Source organism: Periplaneta americana, chromosome 3, assembly GCF_040183065.1.
Source record: "Periplaneta americana isolate PAMFEO1 chromosome 3, P.americana_PAMFEO1_priV1, whole genome shotgun sequence".
NCBI classification, from domain to species: Eukaryota; Metazoa; Arthropoda; class Insecta; order Blattodea; family Blattidae; genus Periplaneta; species Periplaneta americana.
This window is the reverse complement of record NC_091119.1, coordinates 98,277,192-98,298,429: the sequence shown is the minus strand read 5'-3', so window position 1 is coordinate 98,298,429 and position 21,238 is coordinate 98,277,192. Positions and strand designations below refer to the sequence as shown.

At 35.5% G+C, this 21,238-nt stretch overlaps 1 protein-coding gene across 5 annotated transcripts in view; it reads right to left on the bottom strand.

The window, feature by feature from the left end:
* Positions 1-21,238, bottom strand: part of LOC138696308 (uncharacterized) — a 92,811-nt gene that overhangs the window by 47,928 nt on the left and 23,645 nt on the right. For 3 of the 5 annotated variants that reach the window (XM_069821084.1, XM_069821083.1, XM_069821082.1), the window contains exon 2: positions 7,037-7,221. In XM_069821084.1, coding sequence (XP_069677185.1) covers positions 7,037-7,221 — 185 coding nt within the window. Of the gene's footprint in view, positions 1-7,036; positions 7,222-10,474; positions 10,648-21,238 lie in introns of those variants that run through there. The other 2 variants (XM_069821086.1, XM_069821085.1) reach the window with 1 other exon arrangement.

Sequence of the window (21,238 nt, the reverse complement as noted above, 5' to 3'; positions counted from 1 at the left end):
TTTAAGTGTTGCGGTAAATGTAAAGATACGATGGAAATTATGACATCGTTGGCGATGTAAGATAATATGTTATAAGATGGTGGTATTGTGATCAATAATAATCAGTAAGTGAAGATGCATGGTATATTGCAGTCGTTTTGATATTTGAAGTTCGAATGATTTTAACATTCGGAAGTTCGTTGATTGGGAGTTGGACATGGCATTTGATGGACTGATTACTTAGTTAAGGTCAACTCATAATTCGAGGAGTGTGGAGAGCGTTTTATTTTTCGAAAGGTCTATGGAATTTATTGCATCGTAATATCTGAAGGTTTTTATGTTTTGTGCAGTGAAGTGCATGGTAAAGGTTTGCAAGCGGTCTGAGAAATGTAACTACAGTGGAATCTTGATTTTGGGTTTCTCGATTTAAGATTTACACCCATTTTGCGTTCTTATTTTGCGGTCCTGGCAGAAGTCCCATATATTCAATACTTTTTTATCCCAATTTAATGTTTCTCGATTTCGTGTTTTACCGGTATTTAAGAAACAAATTTTTTGTCCTAACAAGGCAAACTAGCTTCGACTGTGTGTTTTTCCAGCCCTAAATGCTTATATCCTTGTTTAAGATCGTTTCAGTAACAGTTCCCATCTCTCTCCTTATCTGCCACATATACCCACACAAGATACCTGATGTCACACACTAGTCACAAACTATGTGTTAATCATGTGCTGCAGTGCGTGAGTATCAGTTCACAACAAAGCATCACATTAAGATTGAAAGTGGACAGTTTTAAGGCTTCTAAGGAATAGCTACATCGCTTTAAGCAGCGACATGACATCACATACAATGTGTGTGGTGAAAGTGCAGGTGTTCCAGATGAGTCAGTGGATCATTGGAAAGATGACGTGCTTCCATGTCTCATTGAAGGCTATGATGCCAAAGATATCTTTAATGCCGATGAGACGAGACTCTTCTACTCCCTGATGCCAGATAAGAGCCTCCACATGAAAGGAGGGACCTGCCATGGTGGGAAGAAAAGTAAGGAGAGGCTTACTGTTCTTCTCTGTACAAATGCAGATGGTTCTGAGAAGTTGAAACCCTTGGTAATTGGCAAATATGAAAAACCACGGTGTTTTAAAAATGTTCACACACTGCAATGCAGTTACAAGAGCAAGACTGCCTGGACTGCAAAGCAGACATCCATTCTTGATTTCTTCAAGAAGTGACAGGTAAACTTAATGCAATCAACCAGTGAACTTAATGTTGTGAAGCTCTTTAAAATATTTTTGTTCTTTTAGTTACGGTTACACCATAAAAATTAGTTTTTAAATATGTTCATGTGTTTCTTTTTCAATTTTGGCAAAACCTCTGGGTATAATTTGTCTGGTCCCCTGAAAAACCCAGAATCGAGGTTTCATTATACCTCTATGAATGTACTTGTGTTGTTTGAGGAAAGAGAATCGCTGCTATGAAAAATATATGATTTATTTATTTACTTATTTAGTAGATTTATTTCTACTGGCAGAGTTAAGGCCATAAAACCTTCTCTTCCCTCAACCATTATTAAGAATAGCAAATATAAAAAATGGCAGAAATACAGGAACAATATACAATTAATAATAATAATAATAACAACAACAACAAAATGAAAACAAGTTTAGTTACATGTACTTCTAAGAATCAAATAATTACAATAATGTGAATCGAAGTAATTGTTAAAATAATAAAGACGATTTATATATTAAAAATAAAAATCATATATTAGAAAAAATTATATTTTAGGAAAGCTCACAGACTAGGCAGTCTAACTGACAACCGAGTTTTGAAATTAGTAAATGTCTGACAGCCCCTTAAGGTGTGAGGTAGGGAGTTCCAATGATGAGAAATTGAAACAGTGAATGATGAATAGTATCAGGAAGTGTTATGATGAGGTATACTCAATGTACTGGTGATCTGAGATCGAGTATTTAGATTATGGTTGGAGCATAAATACACAAGACGAGACGACAGATAACTTGGGGCTGAGGTGCGCAGAATTTGAAATAGAAGAGGAAGACAGTGTAAAGTTCTGGCATCGTTGAGCCAGAACCAAGATAAAGATTCGAAAAATGGTGAAATATGATCATATCATTGGACATTGGGCACATATGTTATACACATATTATGAACACGTTGTAATTTGTTCGAGAGTTTGGTGCTTAAGTCAATGAACACGTCACAATAGTCAAAGTGCAATATTACAAGTGTTTGAACTAATGTCTGTTTCAGTGGTGTGGGAAAGAAATTATTGAACTGGATTAACAAATGAATAGACGAGCAGATTTTTTTACAAGTTACTTGATAATTCCAACTTAATTCATTATCAAAATATATTCCTAGATTTTTCACGATAGGTCAGTAGGGAATTTCAATATTATTAAGTGTGACTGGAATTTGACTATTGTTCTAAGTGTTCAATAATATTTTGGCTCCAATGATTATGGCCTGCATCTTAACTGTGTTAAGTCTAAGTCCGAGTCTGCTGGCCCATGTCGAAACTGAAATGAGAATGCTGTTTAATTTGTGGATTGAACCATTTAACGTATCAGGTCGGAAATGTAAACAGAGCATACAGATTGTAGTGACAATGTACTATGTTCGTTGACACATCATTTATATAATTATATTGAAAAGAGTAGCAGAGCGAGAACTGAGCTCTGTTAAATGCCTCCTTTTGTGGATAGTCAAGAAGAAAACCGATTGTCATTAGTGATGCATTGTTGATGGCCATGCAGGTATGATTCCATCCAGCTCATAGTATTGTCGAAGAGTGTATGGTCTTTAATTTGGCTAAGAGTAATTAGATATTCACAGAATTAAAAGCATTACTCAGATCGAGGAGGCATAAAGCCGTCCCCTCTCCTCTGTCCATTGCATTTCGAATGTCTTCAGTTACATTAAGTAGGGCTGTAGCAGTGCTGTGACCTGATCTCAATCCAGATTGAAGTCTATCTAAAAGTTTATATTCATTCAGCTAGTCCGTCAGCTGTTGATGTATGATTTTTTCTAGAGCTTTCGAAAGAGTGAGAAGGATATTTATAGGTCTGTACTCGTTCAGTGTAGAAGGAGAACTGATTTTAGGTAAAGGCTTTATTATTGCCATTTTCCATTTGTTCAGATAAGTACCTGATATAATAGAGGCATAAAATATGTGAGTTACAGTGGGTAGGATTATGTCTATAATTTTATCTAGAGATTAGTTTTCGGTAAAGGCTATATTATTTCCATTTTTCCGTATGTTCAGATAAGAACCTGATATAATAGAGGCATAAAATATGTGAGTTACAGTGGGTAGGATTACGTCTATAATTTTATTCAGAAAAGTTGTCTATACCTTGGGATTTTGACTTAATACTTCTCAATGATTTTCTCACTTCAGCTAGGGTTATGTACTTGGAAAAGAATTTTTCTCTGTCAGGTACAGGACAAGAATATAATTCCAAAAGAGTTTCTTCTTTCAACATGGGATCTGGAGGAGGGGAAGTGAAATGTTCATTCAAGCTGTCAAGTGGCAATTTAGTGGCTTCTACCCAAGATTTCTCCTTCGTTAACCCATAGAGTTGATATTTTTCTACGTTTCTTTCATACTAACAGAAGGATGAATAAGAGAGTGCCCGTGATGTAAGTTTGCATTTCTGATAGTTTGGCTAGTTTTGTTATGCAGGTGTTTATCTTCGAAGTCAGTCAATAGTTTGCTCCGGTGATATTTGCGATAAGCGGCACCTCTTGCTGTCATAAAGGAATGTAAGGCTTCGGACATCCATGGAGCCAGGGGTTTGGTTATCCATTTAGTTTTTAGGGGTGCATGCTTGTCATAAAGATGGATAAGTAACTTGTTGAATTTATCAATTTTTTCATCTATTCTTCGCGATGTCCAAACTAAATTCCAGGGAAGGTTACTTGCATTGTTTAATAATTGATCAAGATTAATATTATTTATGTCTTTGTATGCCCTAATTTTTTACTGTTTCTTGGGGCAATGTAAGAAGGACCCCCCCCCTCTCTCTCTCTCTCTATATATATATATATATATATATATATATATATATATATATATATATATGATGTCATGTCCTGATATTCCAGGAGCATCTTGATGACCATTTAAAAGTACTTTGTCAGAATTTGTCGTGGCAATAATATCAATCAATCTTCTTAATGTATCCAGCTGTTTGCTGATAACATAAAGTCCACTATAGTCCACTGTAGTCTATTCAGTTGTTTTTCACAAGAAATGAGGGCTATTTTGATCGGTGTTCATTATAGATGCCTGTTGCTAGTAGCCAGAGGTGGGGTGTAGTCAATATATACTGCAGGGCAATGTCTTCTGCAACTGGTACTGAAGATTTTAATGTACTTCTTCTGTGGTTTATGGATGGACAGTATAGAAGAATGTGTTCCAGATCTTCATCATGATTATTACACCACAGACAAGTAGGATTATCAGAAATGTGAAATCGGTGTAGGTACAATTGAGTGACAATGTGACCTGTTCTGACTCTTGTTAAAAATGTTTGAACATGTCTGGGTAAGTTTTTGTACATTTCCAGGTCATTTGTTTTCTTTTGTACAGACTGTAAAATTTTTCCTTTGTCAGAAGAGAGCCAATTGTTGATCCATAGGTTTGTAAAATTAGACTTTACTGAAGCAAAAGCACTGGATAGAGATATCACTAGAAGAGGTCTTGGTTGCAAATATGTTGCCTGTTTTGCAATATTATCGACTTTCTCGTTTCCAGGTATACCACATTGACTAGGTATCCATTGAAATGTTATTTCCTTATGGAGTTCTTTTAGTTTCCTTAGTTGTTTCTGAATTGGAATAATTCTATGTGCATATAGGTTTGGTACATATTTAATCATATTAAATATAGCCCCCTTGGAATCGGTAAGTATGCAAATAGATTTTTCAGAAATTTGAGTAACACACTGAAGAGCAGCATCAATAGCTAGCAATTCAGTGTCAAGACTGGAGGAGGATGAACATGGTATGAAATAACTTTCTCGATATTTTGGAATATAATACCCTGCTCTTGATGTTCCATCATTAGGATTTAGAGATCCATCTGTATAAATTTGAAGGTGATCCTTATATGTACTGCAGAGTAGTTCCATGGAATCTAACTTAAGAATGTATGGAGGACCATTTTTGGAATGACTTCCTGGAATTTGTATGCTATGTTCTGGAATCACGCATTTCCATGGAGGAATTTCGTTCACAACTGGAGTTTTAGCAATGGGTGTGTCTATGATATAGATTGATATTTCTTCTTGTTTTATTTTATAGAAATTACACAGGATATCATCCGACAGTTTGAAGAACATCTGAGATCTGGATGAGGCTTGCAATTTTAATTGTATTTTTAGATCCTTTTGTAATATATAGTGTCTGAGTGGTTTTTCTAGGGAAACAGTTGACGTGGTTTTTGGTACTCCTAGGCATAATCTTAAGGGTGAGTTTTGAAGAACAGAAATTTTTCGTAGATGAGTTGCTGATGCTCCTCCCCATATTTCACATCCATAGGTCAATTTTGATCGTATATAAGCATTATAAAACAGACGCATTGTCGTGATATCTGATCCCCATTTCCTATTACCTATGATCTTCAAGAGCAATAATATCAAGAAGAGTATCAGAAGTAGGGGTGTGATGGGTGGGCTGGGAAGGATGATTTGGTTGTTGGATTTTTTATGTTCAATAGAATAATGCATTGGTTTGTACATAGATGCATTGTTTAGTGTACGCTAGAAGTTGCATATTTTGACATTGATTTAAATATTAATACAGTGATTTTGAATTTTGTTATGGCTGAGTAATTTTTCTTCACTTTTTTGTGTAGGCCTACCGCTTTCACATGTGTTTTGTGTAAAATGGAGTGCCATGACTTTGTTGACATCGTGAATATTTTTATATCCTATAAGGTGGTCATATTGGATTGATTTGATATAGTCGTCATTTTCATAAGCAAATTTATGAAAACCACATGATTTTTGTTTTGTTTTTTGTGTGATGTATTTTTTTATGTTGTGGTCTATGATGTTTAGAAGTTTTGTTAGTGCAATGTATATTTGAGGGTTTAGGTTTAGCCCCTTATAATTTAATACGTTTGTATACTTTTATATCCTGTGAATTTCATAAAATTGGTTACCGTAAGAAAATGGCGACTATATTTAATTCAGTTTGGCTGTCATATTAGTTACATACATGTTCGTGATATCAAGGACCTTTCATCATGTCTTTAAAATTACTATGTCTGCAAGAGGAAAATCAGTCCATTTTAACTGTCATTAAAGTCTAGTGAAAGCAGAAGTATTCAATCTGTTGTAAGCCAATCTAATGAAAAATTAAAATATTCAGTGTGTTGTAAATACTCAACAAAAAAGGTTGAATGGGAAACCTTATCAGCAGCCAGTGACTACAGTCAAAACAATGATAAAAGTATTTCTCATAAACTTTGTAATGATCATTTACAGAATTGTGATGATACATCTATTGTGAAGGCTGTAACAATGAATTCAAATACTAGACAAAATTTTATCGAGGTATAATAGTACTTTTAGGTCTATGTGAAGTTAATTCACCAAACAAAACAGTATGTATCTACATCAAATTTGCTTGATTTGGACTTTAAAGATTTTACTCTAATCGAAATTTTTCTGCATAATACCATATTGGCCTATATAATCAAAATCTATGCACCTTGATTACACACTTTATATCACTTACGAATTCAGTTATAATAACAACTTTCTAGTGTTGAACTGAAAAGTAAGTAGTAAATTACCTTAGCTGACTAGATTCGACTGCACTGTTAGTCATCTTCAGAACTTTTTGAAGATAATTACCTATAGTTCCGAAGATGATTAACAGTGCGGTCGGAACTAGTCTGCCAAGGTAATTTAAGACTTAGTTTTTACATTGAACAGCAGAAAGTTGTTATTATAACTGAATTCTTAAGAAAAATCTATTCTATGATAATGCCCAATACTTTCAAAGTATTGTTTGCTTCATGCAGACCTGACAAAACACCGTGGATATGCCATCGACAATTTCCAGCACATCAGATTCAGCTACAGCATATGTGACATCTGCATAGACACTGTGGCGCAGGTAGAGGGGAATGACGAGCAGGATGGTGGGCAGTACAGCCGTCAGCAGACAGAACATGATCACACGGCGTGCCCCATGCATCTTGCCACGCCCTGCAACCATAAGGCAATTACAGTGATATTACAACTAAGAAAGCAAATTAACATGCGTCATTTTTTTTCTAAAGAAACCAGCATCAAAGATTTCAAAAGTATACACGTCACTAATTATATCGAGGAAAATATATCCATTTTTATTTGTTTGGTCTAGTGGAGATACTCATCTTTTATTCACAAACTGATAGTATGTTTTTTTTTTTTTAATCCAGGGAAAATATTAATCTTTAATGCAAAAAGGCCTAAGGATCGCATTGGTTTGTACACTTTAACCTAAAGGTCGAAGGTCGTCCAGTGAAAGTAAACCAAGTTTTACAATCACCAGTAACATTTTATTAAGTATTTACATATCAATCTAACTAAAAATATGTGTAGCTCGAAATTAAATTATGGTTTATTTAACGACGCTAGCAAATGCTGAGGTCATATCAGCATCACCGGTGTGCCGGAATTTTGTCTCACAGAAGTTCTTTTACATGCCAGTAAATCTACTGACATGAGCTTGTCGCATTTAAACACACTTAAATGCCACTGAACCCGCAACCTCGAGCACAGAAGCTATTACTATACCGACTACACTACCCAGGCCAACTGTAGCTCGAAATGGCTACTGCAATTAATGCAGGCAGAGAAGAATATTATAGGTAGTTTCAGCTGCAGGAATGTCAAAAAATTTTACCGGTATTGGCTTATTCCAGAAAACATTTCAAACAATATATAAATGACAAGAAATATGTGTCATACGTATCTTATTTAATTCAGATTTACTTTTGGGATGTCGGCAGTCAAATAAATCAGTTTCGTACAGCAACTGGCTATGAACTGAAAGACCCCAGATCCAATCCTGGATTGTAGCATGATTTTCATTGATGCCAATTTTCCAGAATTGCCCCCGGGTCCACTCAGTCTCCTGTCAATTGTGTACTGTAGTACCGGATCTTTCCCGGGATAAAAGGCACCTTATTTTAGTGCCAAGGACATAAAAGTATGAAGCTTTACCGTGTTTTCGTAGAGTCTAATAGTATAGTATCCTTCTTTATTTGGGATTGGCTTATTACAACTTACTTTTCCCTAAAACAGTAAATATAACGCGCACAACATGAATTTCTTGAAATTGCAGTACTCTTCAGTCGTTAGCTTCATTTGAAATGAAATGTTCATGATAGTATAACAATTAGTCTTACTCTCTTCTGGATAGTGTGATAAAATGGTTCTGAAGATATCGTGGAATGATAAAAAAAAACTATAGTATCCGCGAAAACCTGAGCCTACTGCTGGTTTTGTCCATAACTTGGCTTTCAAATAATTTTAGGAACAGCTTCAGTGATCCATGAAAATATGCACTTACATCGTTTTAGCACATATGCAGAGGGAAAATAGTCTATTTTTATTATTTTTGTTCCATGATAAAATAGCAATTTTTACTCCATTTGTATTGTATTTTCGGTTCATGGTATTTTATTCTCCCATTCACTGAATTACAGTAGGCCTACCAAGGAAAAGTAAAAACAGTGGCTCACTGAAGGATAGCGAAATTTTACCCTGACTCCGTTAATACAAAAGACGAACGCTGATTTCTCAGCTAAGGGAATACCTCTTAGACCAGAATAGGGTACCTACTACATAGATGATATATACCCACGGTGCGAATTAAGATTTCTGATGAGGGGGATGATAGAATCCTAGATAGAGAATACCATACATAAAATAATAATAATAATAATAATAATAATAATAATAATTATTATTATTATTATTATTATTATTACTTACTTACAAATGGCTTTTAAGGAACCTGAAGGTTCATTGCCGCCCTCACATAAGCCCGCCAGCGGTCCCTATCCTGTGCAAGATTAATCCAGTCTCTATCATCATATCCCACCTCCCTCAAATTCATTTTAATATTATCCTCCCATCTACGTCTCGGCCTCCCTAAAGGTCTTTTTCCCTCCGGTCTCCCAACTAACACTCTATATGCATTTCTGGATTCGCCCATACGTGCTACATGCCCTGCCCATCTCAAACGTCTGATTTTAATGTTCCTAATTATGTCAGGTGAAGAATACAATGCGTGCAGTTAATAATAATAATGATAATAATAATAATAATAATTATTATTATTATTATTATTACTATTATTATTATTATTATTATATCCATGAGCAGGCTTAAGATAAGATGTGTAGGTCCAATTCCTAAGTTAGTGATTGTTGTCAGCTTGCCAGTGATGATAATACATCAATATTATTTTATTTGCTTGTTTTACACCTTTATACTGAAAGGTCCGGGATTCGATCCCAGATGGTAACAGGATTTTTTCTCGTTGCCAAACTTTCAGAACGGCCCCAAGGTTCACTCAGCCTCCTATAAACTTGAGTACCGGGTCTTTCCCGGGGGTAAAAGGCGGTCAGAGCGCGGTGCCGACCACATCACCTCATTCTAGTGCCGAGGTCATGGAAAGCATGGGGCTCTACCTCCATGCCCCCCCAAGTGCCTTCATGGCATGTTACGGGGATATCTTTAACTTTTTTTTAAAGCATACTCGTATTAAAACAATTATATTTTGTGAGGGGGATAGAAGTTATCCCTGGTAAGGATGTAAATATGAATTTATGTGAGGGGGATAACTTTCCAACAGGGGGGAAATCCCCCATCCTCCCCGTTAATTAGCATCCTGTATATACACCTAATTCCAACGTGTTCCATACGGTGTCTGACTGTCTGGTGGAGGGGATACTAGACGGAGCTTACCAGCAAGACACTGAGTTCCGGACACAGCGGCAAATATTATAGCCTACACTGCCAAAAAGCCAATCGAGAAAGTGTGATTGGAAGGCTTCAGGGCGAACATAACCTAAATTAACCTAACTTCCGGAGAGTGAGGAGTAGACTAAAGCATAGCTAGACGGAAATCACACAAGAAGAAGTATGGATATAATGGATACGAACGGTATGGTCTATATATATATATATATATATATATATATATATATATATATATATATATATATATATATATATATATGCGTTGTTAGTGAATATTTCATAACTGCAGTTAACATTTTGCAGTAAGATCATACGACATAACCTTAAAATGTACATGAGGATTTATACGTAATTATTTACTACACAAATTAACTCATATGTGTTATATTTTGTCATATTACAATCAATGCAGGAGTGGCAAGTTTGTGACATAATTATTAGATACCCATTTGGACATTATACGTATTTACAGTAAAAAACTTACATAAAGAATGGACGCATAAACTTGATCCAACGTCACAGAAGTATTTAGTTCAATAACTATAATTGGAGATGAACATAAAGCAGACAGCAACAATTCTCGATCTAGTCTGTGATAAGAACCACACCACAAAATTTGCGCAATACCGCCAGCCTCCAGCCCATCTGATCGTCTGGCTCGTCTTTACCAGTGTTGCAAACATTAAACAGCCAAAAACAAAATAGAATCGATAATATGATCTGTGATTATCTCAGGACAAACATTGGCAGCATTAATTTTACAAGTTGCGGGATATATAAATTATTCATGTGCAAATGTTCAATTTGAAATCATATTTATTCAATGACATTAATAAATTCAGTAATTGCACAACATCGATAAAAATGGTATAAAGAACGAACAGAATGCAGTAATGTACAAAGCCCATTGTAAATCCTGATGAAATTAAGAAAGGCTTTCTACAGTAAAAATATTCACTATTGATGACTTCTTATAAATGACATTTACATTTCCCCTTCTTATGCAGAAAATGATAAATCAAACTAAACACAACTTCTATAGTATTTTTAGAAGATCCTGCTCTGTGTTAATAAATTAGTAATCTGGTCTGTGATCCATGTTTCTTAACATCATCGGCTCAACTGTAGAATAAGTCTCCATCCATTTTCAGTATCCTTCAGGGACAAATTTACAAATAGGTGAAGTAGGAAGACAGCCCGGTTCCCATGGTGCTTGTTTTCTTGTTGCTGGCTCTCGTGTTTGTTAGGCCGGTATTACACTATCAAAATTCTTTGATAAAATTTTGACTAAAAATTTGACCATGATTTGACGCGAAGTTTGAATCAATATATATATATATATATATATATATATATATATATATATATATATATATATATGCTATTACACTACATCAAAGATCTTTGAACAAACCAGTTTTCTGTATAGAATGCTGTAGGCCTACCCCAGTGGCGGCTCGTACCTGAAAATAATAGCGTGCTAAAAATATTTTTAGACTCTCCTAATTTTTGAAGGGAATTAGCATGTAAAGTAAGGATGGATTCCATCGAGTCTATAGCTCACGGTGTTGTGTCAAAAAGCAGGATAAAATATCAAGGAGGGGCGAGGTGAAGTGCTGTTCTGCGAATGAGCAGACATTGCTAGCCGGGCTAAATTGGGAATTAGCACGTAAAGTAAGGATGGATTCCATCGAGTCTATAGCACCAAGTTATCGAAAATAGTGAACTATTATAAGTAGAATTTGTATTATGTGCGTTTTTTTAACAGTATTATTTCGACGATAATTTTATGGCGTGCTACAGCACGTTAGCACGTAGGGAGTAGCGGCCACTGGCCTACCCACACCAACGCGAAATATTCGAAACGGTGTCGGCGACGAATATTTCGCATGTACAGTGGAAACGAAATTCGCACGTTTCCACACACCAACGCGAAATATTCTCAGCGGTGGCGGTAAATAACTATAACGTCCTTGGTGACGGAGACGAAAATTTCACGTATGCAGGGGCATATCATGTCGTAGCTCCTATGATAGTCAATCAATCGTACTGTTATTTTTGTGATTGGCAGATTAATATCTGAGGAAAGCATAGGAAAAAATTCGAAATCAAAATCTTTTTTGAAACGTGAGGAAAAAAATTACTAACTTCGAAGTGATTTGTTAAAAATAGACATGTACACTTTCAAAAGTTGGTTACCAGCAAACTTCTTTATTTTTCTCGTTATATGGGGGGGGGGTCAAAGCGAGTGAAATGTTGAGGAAGAATGGAAATTACTTTTAAAACTTGCCACTATTTAAAATCTTTAAGCTGGTTTTCGAGTTACGGCGAGTTAAACGAGCGTTTTCGCTTGGCGAAGAACTCAAGACAACCTTTCGTCTGTTAAAGGAAAGAAAAGGTGGATTGTTACAGAAATCTTCGCGTTGATTTCAAATCGGCTTACGATATATATATATATATATATATATATATATATATATATATATATATATATATATATATAGTTAATCATGAGTTCTGAAATGTAATAATAAATTTGTGCTTGCGATTGCAAATATTGTCAAAGAACTGATAGCTCTGGAGGATAGAACATGTAGAGAAAAGAAATGTGTTGGTGAGAAAGTCGAGTCTATGTAGAAAAATAATATGTGCATCGGAAACAAAAAGTTAAAGATAAATTACCTATAAAACGAATATCCTGAGAATCTCTCATAACATGAATTATCATCCCAACACATATATAACTGAAAATAGTGAAATGCAAATGAAAGAAGATCCTTTATTAATATTTTTTTATTCCTACTCAGAGAAATGGCATTGGAAGATTCTCGATCATTTAGGAATTTTCTGGGAATTGATGAGAATGCGTTCAACGAACTTCTAACACGATAGGCCTATAAATCATGTTAGTGCCGTAAAATCAATACATATGAAGAATGCCCCAAAGCGAACTCCTGGATCTCCTCTAAAAAGTGTCTTTCGTCCTCGGAATACATCAATTCCATCAAGATATCTTGCAACGTCACCGCAGTGAGTTCTGTCCCTGGCAGAACCTTCAGTACTACCCGTTGTCGCCATCCCGGCTGCAGCGAGACAAACACTTGGCCAGTGGCCACGTACTGAGAGAGAGCTACTGCGTAACAACGGACACTATCATGCCGTACAGCAATTGCCAACCTGCTAAGAAACAGAGGATGGGAAATACATGAGGAGATTCATTGTGAGTCTGAAGATGATTCCCATAGAAGGGTGGATATAATTGGCGTCAATAGAAGAAACCAGAAAGCGATGGTCTTAAATCCTACGATTGGCTTTGAACGAGACACGAATCAGGCACTGCAGATAAATGATGTCTTCTCAGTGAAAAATATGGAATTTCGCTTTACAACTAGGATGTTACAGGCTTACTATTTGGAGCGAGGGGTTGTTTACCAAAATTTACTTGTAATATCCTTAAATCCTTTAAAATTCCCTTTTATGAGGTTCAGAAAATTGTGATTGAAATTTTGAAGGCCTCTCTTCAAATTCTACACTATCATTTATATGTTAACACATAGATTTTCGTTTTAATGTACAAATCGAATAATTATTTTACTCGTTTCATTTCCCTTTATCTTTTTATGTTTGTTAATTCCGGATCCCAGTGGTCAACCTCACTTGAGGACGGATGGTTTTAAATAAATCTTAGTAGTGAAACAATTATTTTACTTTAAATGTCCGTGTTTCTATTATAATGTAATGTAATGCATCTAATCCCCCCTCAATAACATATTTTTCAAGTGTTTAATTTTCATCATTAGACACAAAAACAGAACCATACCGATTTTTATTAAGCTTTTTAACAAACTAATACTCCCTTGATTGTATAATAGTTACATTCACTAAAATGCATTTTCAATGCAAACAATAGGTATTGTAAAATTTATACATTTGCAGTTGTAGATCGTGCAAAAATAATATAGCCTACAGTAGCGCTAAAAAGTACTCGTATATGTTGTCAGTACTGTTTGCATGCAGTTACAATTCTGTGGATGTGACACGTTTTAAACGCTCTGAAGAAGGGAAAATTGCAGTCTAGCCAAATACCAGTGGCGTAGCATGAAATTGTGAGCAGGGAAAGCTAACTCAAGTTGTCTTTCATGCAATATGAGAAAACGTATTACAAAAATACAGTCTTAAAATAAATAGTAGTCAATTTCAAGTCAGCAGTCGAAGATTGGTTGCAGTGGCGGCTCGTGGGTATTGAATTCAGGGGGGCTGCATAAAAAAATAAACCATGCAACTTACCTTATTTAAAGACTAGCCGTACCCGTGCGCTCCGCTGCACTTGTTAGAAATATATATATATATATATATATATATATATATATATATATATATATATATATATAAAGTATTTACACAATTAAAATAGGACGTTTGATCCAGGGAACATTCGTGTTTGATAGAAGGATAAATCGTTTAATATGTCACTTAATTTAAATTGTATTTAAATAATTAAAATGAGATAATTTTGGCCCAGAGAGCACTCATTTGGTGCAATGACAATTCCTTTAACATGTTTCTTATTTGTTATTACATGCAACCATAGTTTAATGAAGATTGACATATCATTTAGTTTTAATGCGTAAACTTTATATTACTTGCTATATGTTTCAATTGAATTATGGTAATAACTTAATTTTAACCATTGTTTTCTACATCTTCAGTAAATGGCGCTTGGCCCACTATGGTTATGAACCCTTCAAATAACTTAAATAGTGATACAGCATTTGATATGTGATTATATTTCTTTCTTTTGAAAATGTAAGAATTCACGATCTCCTATGTACCATTGCCATGGAATGACTAAACGTGTTTTTTCCTACTCAAAAATTTTATATTTTGCACATAGGAGTTACTGCAGGAACAACAACGCTATAATCTGAGGCGGCGGTGAAAATGTATTGTATTGTTATATTAAAAGTCCTGTATATCCTTAAATATCAGTCCTATCAAAATTTTACACAGAATAACACTTATCGGAAATCATTTTTAAAGAAACTTTTGTTATGTAACATTTTTCACAAAAAGCAATAATAAGCGAGATATTTCGATGTATTTAATTCAGGCCCCCTTATAACCCCCCTTTAAATAACGTATTTTGAATGACATATAGCCTAAAATCTAAGTTACAACGAACTTAATTTATATTCCAATTTTCACCGAAATCCTTTCAGCCATTATCGCGTGAAAAGGTAACAAACAGACAGACAGACAGACATACAAACAAAAATTTCAAAAAAGCGATTTTCGGTTTCAGGATGGTTAATTATACACGTTAACACCAATTATTTTTGGAAAATCTAAAATTACCAGAACAAATTTGGCTACAGATTTATTATTAGTATAGATTAGTTCCATGCGCTTTGTCTTGTGGGTTATAAACTTTTGAATCATCTTATTAAAATCCGATATGTCGTTTAACATAGTCTTTACAATGGAAAACATAGCTAATGCGGTCAGTCTCTCTTCTCTCATCGTATTTCTGAGCTAGGATTTTACTCTTCAAACACGAAAAGCAACGTTTTGGTTCGGAAGTTGTCATTGGTATGGTGATAGCTATGCGTAGCAGTTCCACATCTTCTGAAAATGAGGCCTGCAAGTTCTCAGATAGAAGAAACTGTAAGAGTTTGACTGCGTCACTGATATTTCTGAATTCTTGTCTCTGATACAACACAGTGAGTTCCGTTTTGAGTTTGTCTTTATCGAACATTGGAAAAAGGTTTACACATACATTTAGGTCATTTTCAGGAAATGAGCTTTTGTAGCATTCAAATTTTTCTTGACACAGAAGAGATGATAATGTCAGATGATCTTGAACTGGAATCGGGTGTTAGCAGTGGCGGCTGATTGACTGAGGCAAGTGAGGCCGGGCCTCAGTCACTTGGCTAACAGAAATCAAATTTTGTGTTTTTATATAATGTATTAGTTATTTGAATGAAGCATCGCTGTAGAAGCATTTTAAAACTTTGTGATGTATATAGACCTGTTTTGCAGTAACATTTACTCCTGAGGCCAGAATCGCTCGTGCCGGGTCCGGTTGTGGTGTATATAGACCTGTTTTGCAGTAAAATTTGTTCCTGAGGCCAGAATCGTTCGTGCCGGGTCTCTCTTCTAAATTTTCTGTATTTTCGCGGGGTTTGAGCTTGCGCTTAAAGCGTTGTAGCCGAGGCACAATTCGTCTGGCCTCGTGGCCTGGTCAGGTTTCACTCCTCACATCCATGGGCCGACCTCAAGGGTAGAGTGGGGTGGGAATAGCAATGGTGACTTGTCTTCCTAAATAGGTCATAAATAACACAAATTCAGCTCTTTGGCAGGCGGAGACCCACACTATTCCCTCCCCTTATGTCTCAGTTTATGACTTAAGCGAGGGTGTTGTACTATTGTACTTGAGTAGTGAATCTGGGCCAATGTTGTTATGTATTTCGGGAAAATATAAACAGAAACAAATGCGAGAAATAATGCTGGTGTAGTTAATTCATTGTTAAAGTGTCCTTTTTTCAAGAAGAAATAATATTGAAAGAAAGGAAGTTTTAAATAAAGAGAGAGTCTACCGAGATACCTACGACATCGCTGACAATTTTTCTGACAGATAATCTTAAAACGCGAGTTTCTATTGCATCCTGGTATGGGCAACATAAATGGTTAAGTGGTAATGTGGTGCAAAATAAAGTTCTCTGTTGGCCTTGTTCGTTGCAGTCAAGGGAAAAAAATAAAAAGAACAGAAAGGAGGGGATTTTCAACACATAATGTGGGTTGCTTCATCACACTGAAACAATCACTGAAACTCACAGCATAACAGCTTATTTGGTGAGTGACATTATTTTTCATCAATAGTAGGCTAATAATAATAGACTAATAAAAATAATAATAATACAGTAATCATGATATTGATAATATAACAATAATTAATATCATAAATAAACATTTCCTATCGGAGGCACTTAAACTAGTTGCATCTGGCCTCACCGAGGATTTCGATCACCGGCCGCTACTGGGTGTTAGCTTGTGTGATAATGAGGTCACACACTTCCTTGGCTGCCGCAACCCTTGTCTGAATCCCTTCGACCTTACGACGCTTTTTATGGTTTTCATTTTCACAGATCTCGCTGCTCAACTGTGCACTGTTCCGTATTGTCTGTATGGCATTAACGAAGCTTGATATGCAGAGTCGGCCTCCGTAGCTTAATCGGTTGCGGGTTCGATCCCTGATTAAACCCTTGCAGTTGCGAGTGTCGTGAAATAAACCATAATTTAATTTTTTATATGCACATTTGAACCTTAGAAATGTCTAACTGGCGATGTTGTAGTTGGCTGTATAATATATCTACATGATACATCAATAAAAAAAAAACTGAGCCAGAAATTGAATTCAGGATCTTCAAGAGTACGCACCAGGGCGCTTGCCTCGTTTATTGTGTTGTTGATAGTTGTTTCAGATTCCATTATGGTTTGAAAACATTCTAGCAATGATTCCTTCTTCTCATGAACAATATTTACTTATTTTAAAACTCCTTCTTGTTGTCCCAGCTGATGGAATTGTCTTTGAAACACATTAATCTAATATAGACTGTGTGGAGATCGAGAGAAGAAAGCAGGGATACTGGATAAATTAGCAAAAAATATGCGGGGTTTGTAGGCTATTTTGTTTAGCGGCTCTTTCCATTATGAGATTCAACTGATGGGCACTTAATTTCACATTTCTCCTGAATTGTTAAGGTACTGAACTGAATAGACTGTAAATAATGTACAGAATTAAACATAGCTGCACTTGTTATACTCACAACATTAAAGAAAATGTATTTAAAACTGCGCACTACTGACAAACTGCTGCAAATTTTGCAGCGCCTGGAAACTGGATTCACGGCGAGGGGAGTAGCAGGGGGAGGAGTAAAACTACGCGCAAAGCATCCGAGACGTGACTAGCAGCTCCAGAGGAGAAAGTGGCTTCACCAATCCGTCCTTATCTCTCGTTTCGCTCTGGCAGCACCAGGGAAGGAAGTGACTTCACTAACGATTGCGTGCATGTCAATGAGAGCGAAATTAAAAAAAAATTCGAGCCGCTAAATAGAGACTGTATAATAAATGTATTTTACAACATAAAACGAGACAAGAGCCACGAATGTCTGGGGGTGCTGCAGCTCCGCAGCCCCCCTTCGAAAGCAGCCCCTGATTGATTGTAACATCGTAAGTAACACAAATAAGGCATGACCTCAAATGATACGTAGTAAAATATGATTTCACGGTTTACACATATCTCTTAACAAATAGACACGTATACGTATAACATTAGCTCACTCCCTGTCATACTTAGAGAAATCACAATATTAGTATCATTACGTAAGTATGCGTCTGTCTTTTGGTTGTGTCCTTCACTGACAGCAAGGGAGTCGGTCATTTGTTTTTTAAATCACACTTTTGTTCGTAAGTCAGTCTTGATAATACAATTGTCCTAAAACAATTCAAGTAAATTATTGTCAGGAACTGTTATTTCGCTCATTATTTATTATATCAGCTACAATGCACACTAACACTTCAACTGAACACAACTGACGAAAAGGGATAACTCGGAAACTACTTATTTTAAATGTTAAAGCTAGCTTCTTGCGAGCCTTGCGACTAGGGTAGTTTAGTTAGAAAGGGATGGAAAATCTGCGGGGTGGATTACACAGAAGAAACCAGTCTGCTTGGAAGCTGGTGTGTGCAGGCTTCTTGTTTACTGCTGCATCACAAATCATCCTGAGCTGCCGCATGACAATATTTAACGCGTCAATATAAATTCTATTAAAATTAATAAATAATTTTCTCCATAAACTGCAGGTTTATTATGAAATTATTATTAACTGGGGAAGCTAAGCTTTTTAGCATACATTACGCTACGCCACTGCCAAATACCTTACTATAGTAAGGGTCAGTAGACAATAAGCCAAAGTCTGGTCGTCCTCAGAAAACAACAGTGAGGGAGGACAGAATGATTTGTAAGCAGTCGGTTGCTGATCGACGAAAATCGGCTCGAAAAATTAGGGATGATCAAGAGCAGCACCATGGACTGAACCTACATGTCTCTACTGCGAAAAGTCGTCTAGTAGCTGGTGATTAAATGGTAGACGATCATCACGAAAACCACTCGTAAATCCAAAAAATAGGAAGGCTAGGTTAGAGTTTGCAACACTGCAGACTGATAATATAAGGTGTTATGGAGTAATGAGAGTAAATTTAATTTATATTCTTCTGATGGTGTATAGTATGTACGTCGACCAAAATACCAGGTACCGACTATTAAGCACAGTGGTAGTAGCATCATGGTGTGGGCATGTTTCTCTAGAAGTGGAGTTGGTCCTCTAGTCCAAACAGAAGGTAATATGGATGGTTTCATGTATAGTGACAGTTTAGAAAAAAAATATGGTTTCATATGGGAGGAAGAATATGTCACGTAATTGGATTTTTCAGTAGGACAATGATAAAAAAACACACTTCCAGCCAATTAAAAAATTCTTTGCAGATAAAAAAAATCAAACTTTTGGATTGGCCAAGTCAGAATCCGGATCTTAATCCTATTGAACATCTCTGGGGTGAATTGGATCGACGTGTTCGTCATAGAAGTTACTCAAATAAGGATAAGTTCTTTACTGCCTTATTGGAGGAATGGTCACAACTTCCACACAAGCAATTGCAAAATCTTGTGGATTCAATGCCAAATAGATGTGCTGCTGTGATCAAAGCTCGGGGAATGCAACGAAATACTGATTTTTTTTTTTTTTTTATTATTACATACTTGGACTTACAAATTACTTTTGATCCAGAAGAATGTTCAATTATTTTTTAGGCAAGATAACTCTATTTAAACTAAATGTATTTTCATACTAAATGGATTAGAAATGCATACTTTTCAATTATCCAATGACTTTTTTCTATTCAATACTTATCTTTATGTAATTGTGACATGCTTTCTACAAAATATTTTTGAGTGCTACTGTACAATACACATGTGTTAAGTGCGTAACAGAATCTCGGAAACTTTTCTTCGATTTTGTTATAATGCGTCCTTCAAGAGAAGAAAGACAGAGATGATGCCGACGCTGAAGTCTAGGAGGATTTTGTCCTGCAAGTAAGGATATTAGTGATATTCGCTTGTAATTAATAAAATTATCCTGTTTATGTGTACATGTATTCTCTAAGTATGCATGGGCAACAAAGACGACTTGATGGAACAGTGTCTGCTAGGTATATAGATAGATTTTTGCTAATTAATCCTATAGAAATATATTTAAAATTTGAAAATTAACTGCAAGTCAGTTATTTTAACATTATCTAGACAAATATCGCATAATAAAATAAAAATATTATATCCAAGACATTGATTATAGAGAAGTAATGACACCACACGCGAGTACTAATATAGAAAGACCTTTGGGGAGTCCGGAGTTAATACTGAAATGGATTTGAGGGAAGTGTGATATGATGGTAGGGTTATAGGAAGAATGCGCGAATTCGTAAGGGTTAATTTAAACTATTAATAGCCTATTTATGTTTATTGGAACTACTCATCTATTAATACTAGCTAATATAAAAGTTCCTAGAGTATTTCGTAGTAATGAAATATGAATTAAATTAGTTTTGACAAATATTGCTATTAAATGTAGGCTTTTAAGAATGAAAGCTTTCCTAAAGGAAGAAAATTATTAACTTTGAAATATTGAACCTTAGTAGATGTTAAATGACTCAAATTTCATATAGGTAGATTCTTTAGTAACATTTCTGTACTATAACAATGTTATGATATTCTGAAGGGCTGATAAAAATACAAAGATGCGAATATGAAATTATTGCTTGTATATATGTATAGTTAACACGCTCTTAGAACGGTAACTCATGCTCGGTACCTCATATCAACAAACGCACGTGGTCATTTCTGATATATTTTATTGGTCGTTCATTCCCGCGTAACATTTCTGGGCGTGGTAACACACAGCACAGTACAAGCAAGTCAGTGTTGAAAATGGACATGCATTTAAAAATAGTATAGGCCTAATAAATATGATTATGGTATGATTTTCCCTCGAAATTATACAAAACAACTTTACAGGGAGTTATACCTGAAAGTTCGATTTGCATAATACGTCACTGTTCGTTAAAAGTAAAACCACAATTTAAGTCACACAGAGATTGTGTGCACTCAATGTTGGTTGTTTGACGATTGTCAGTC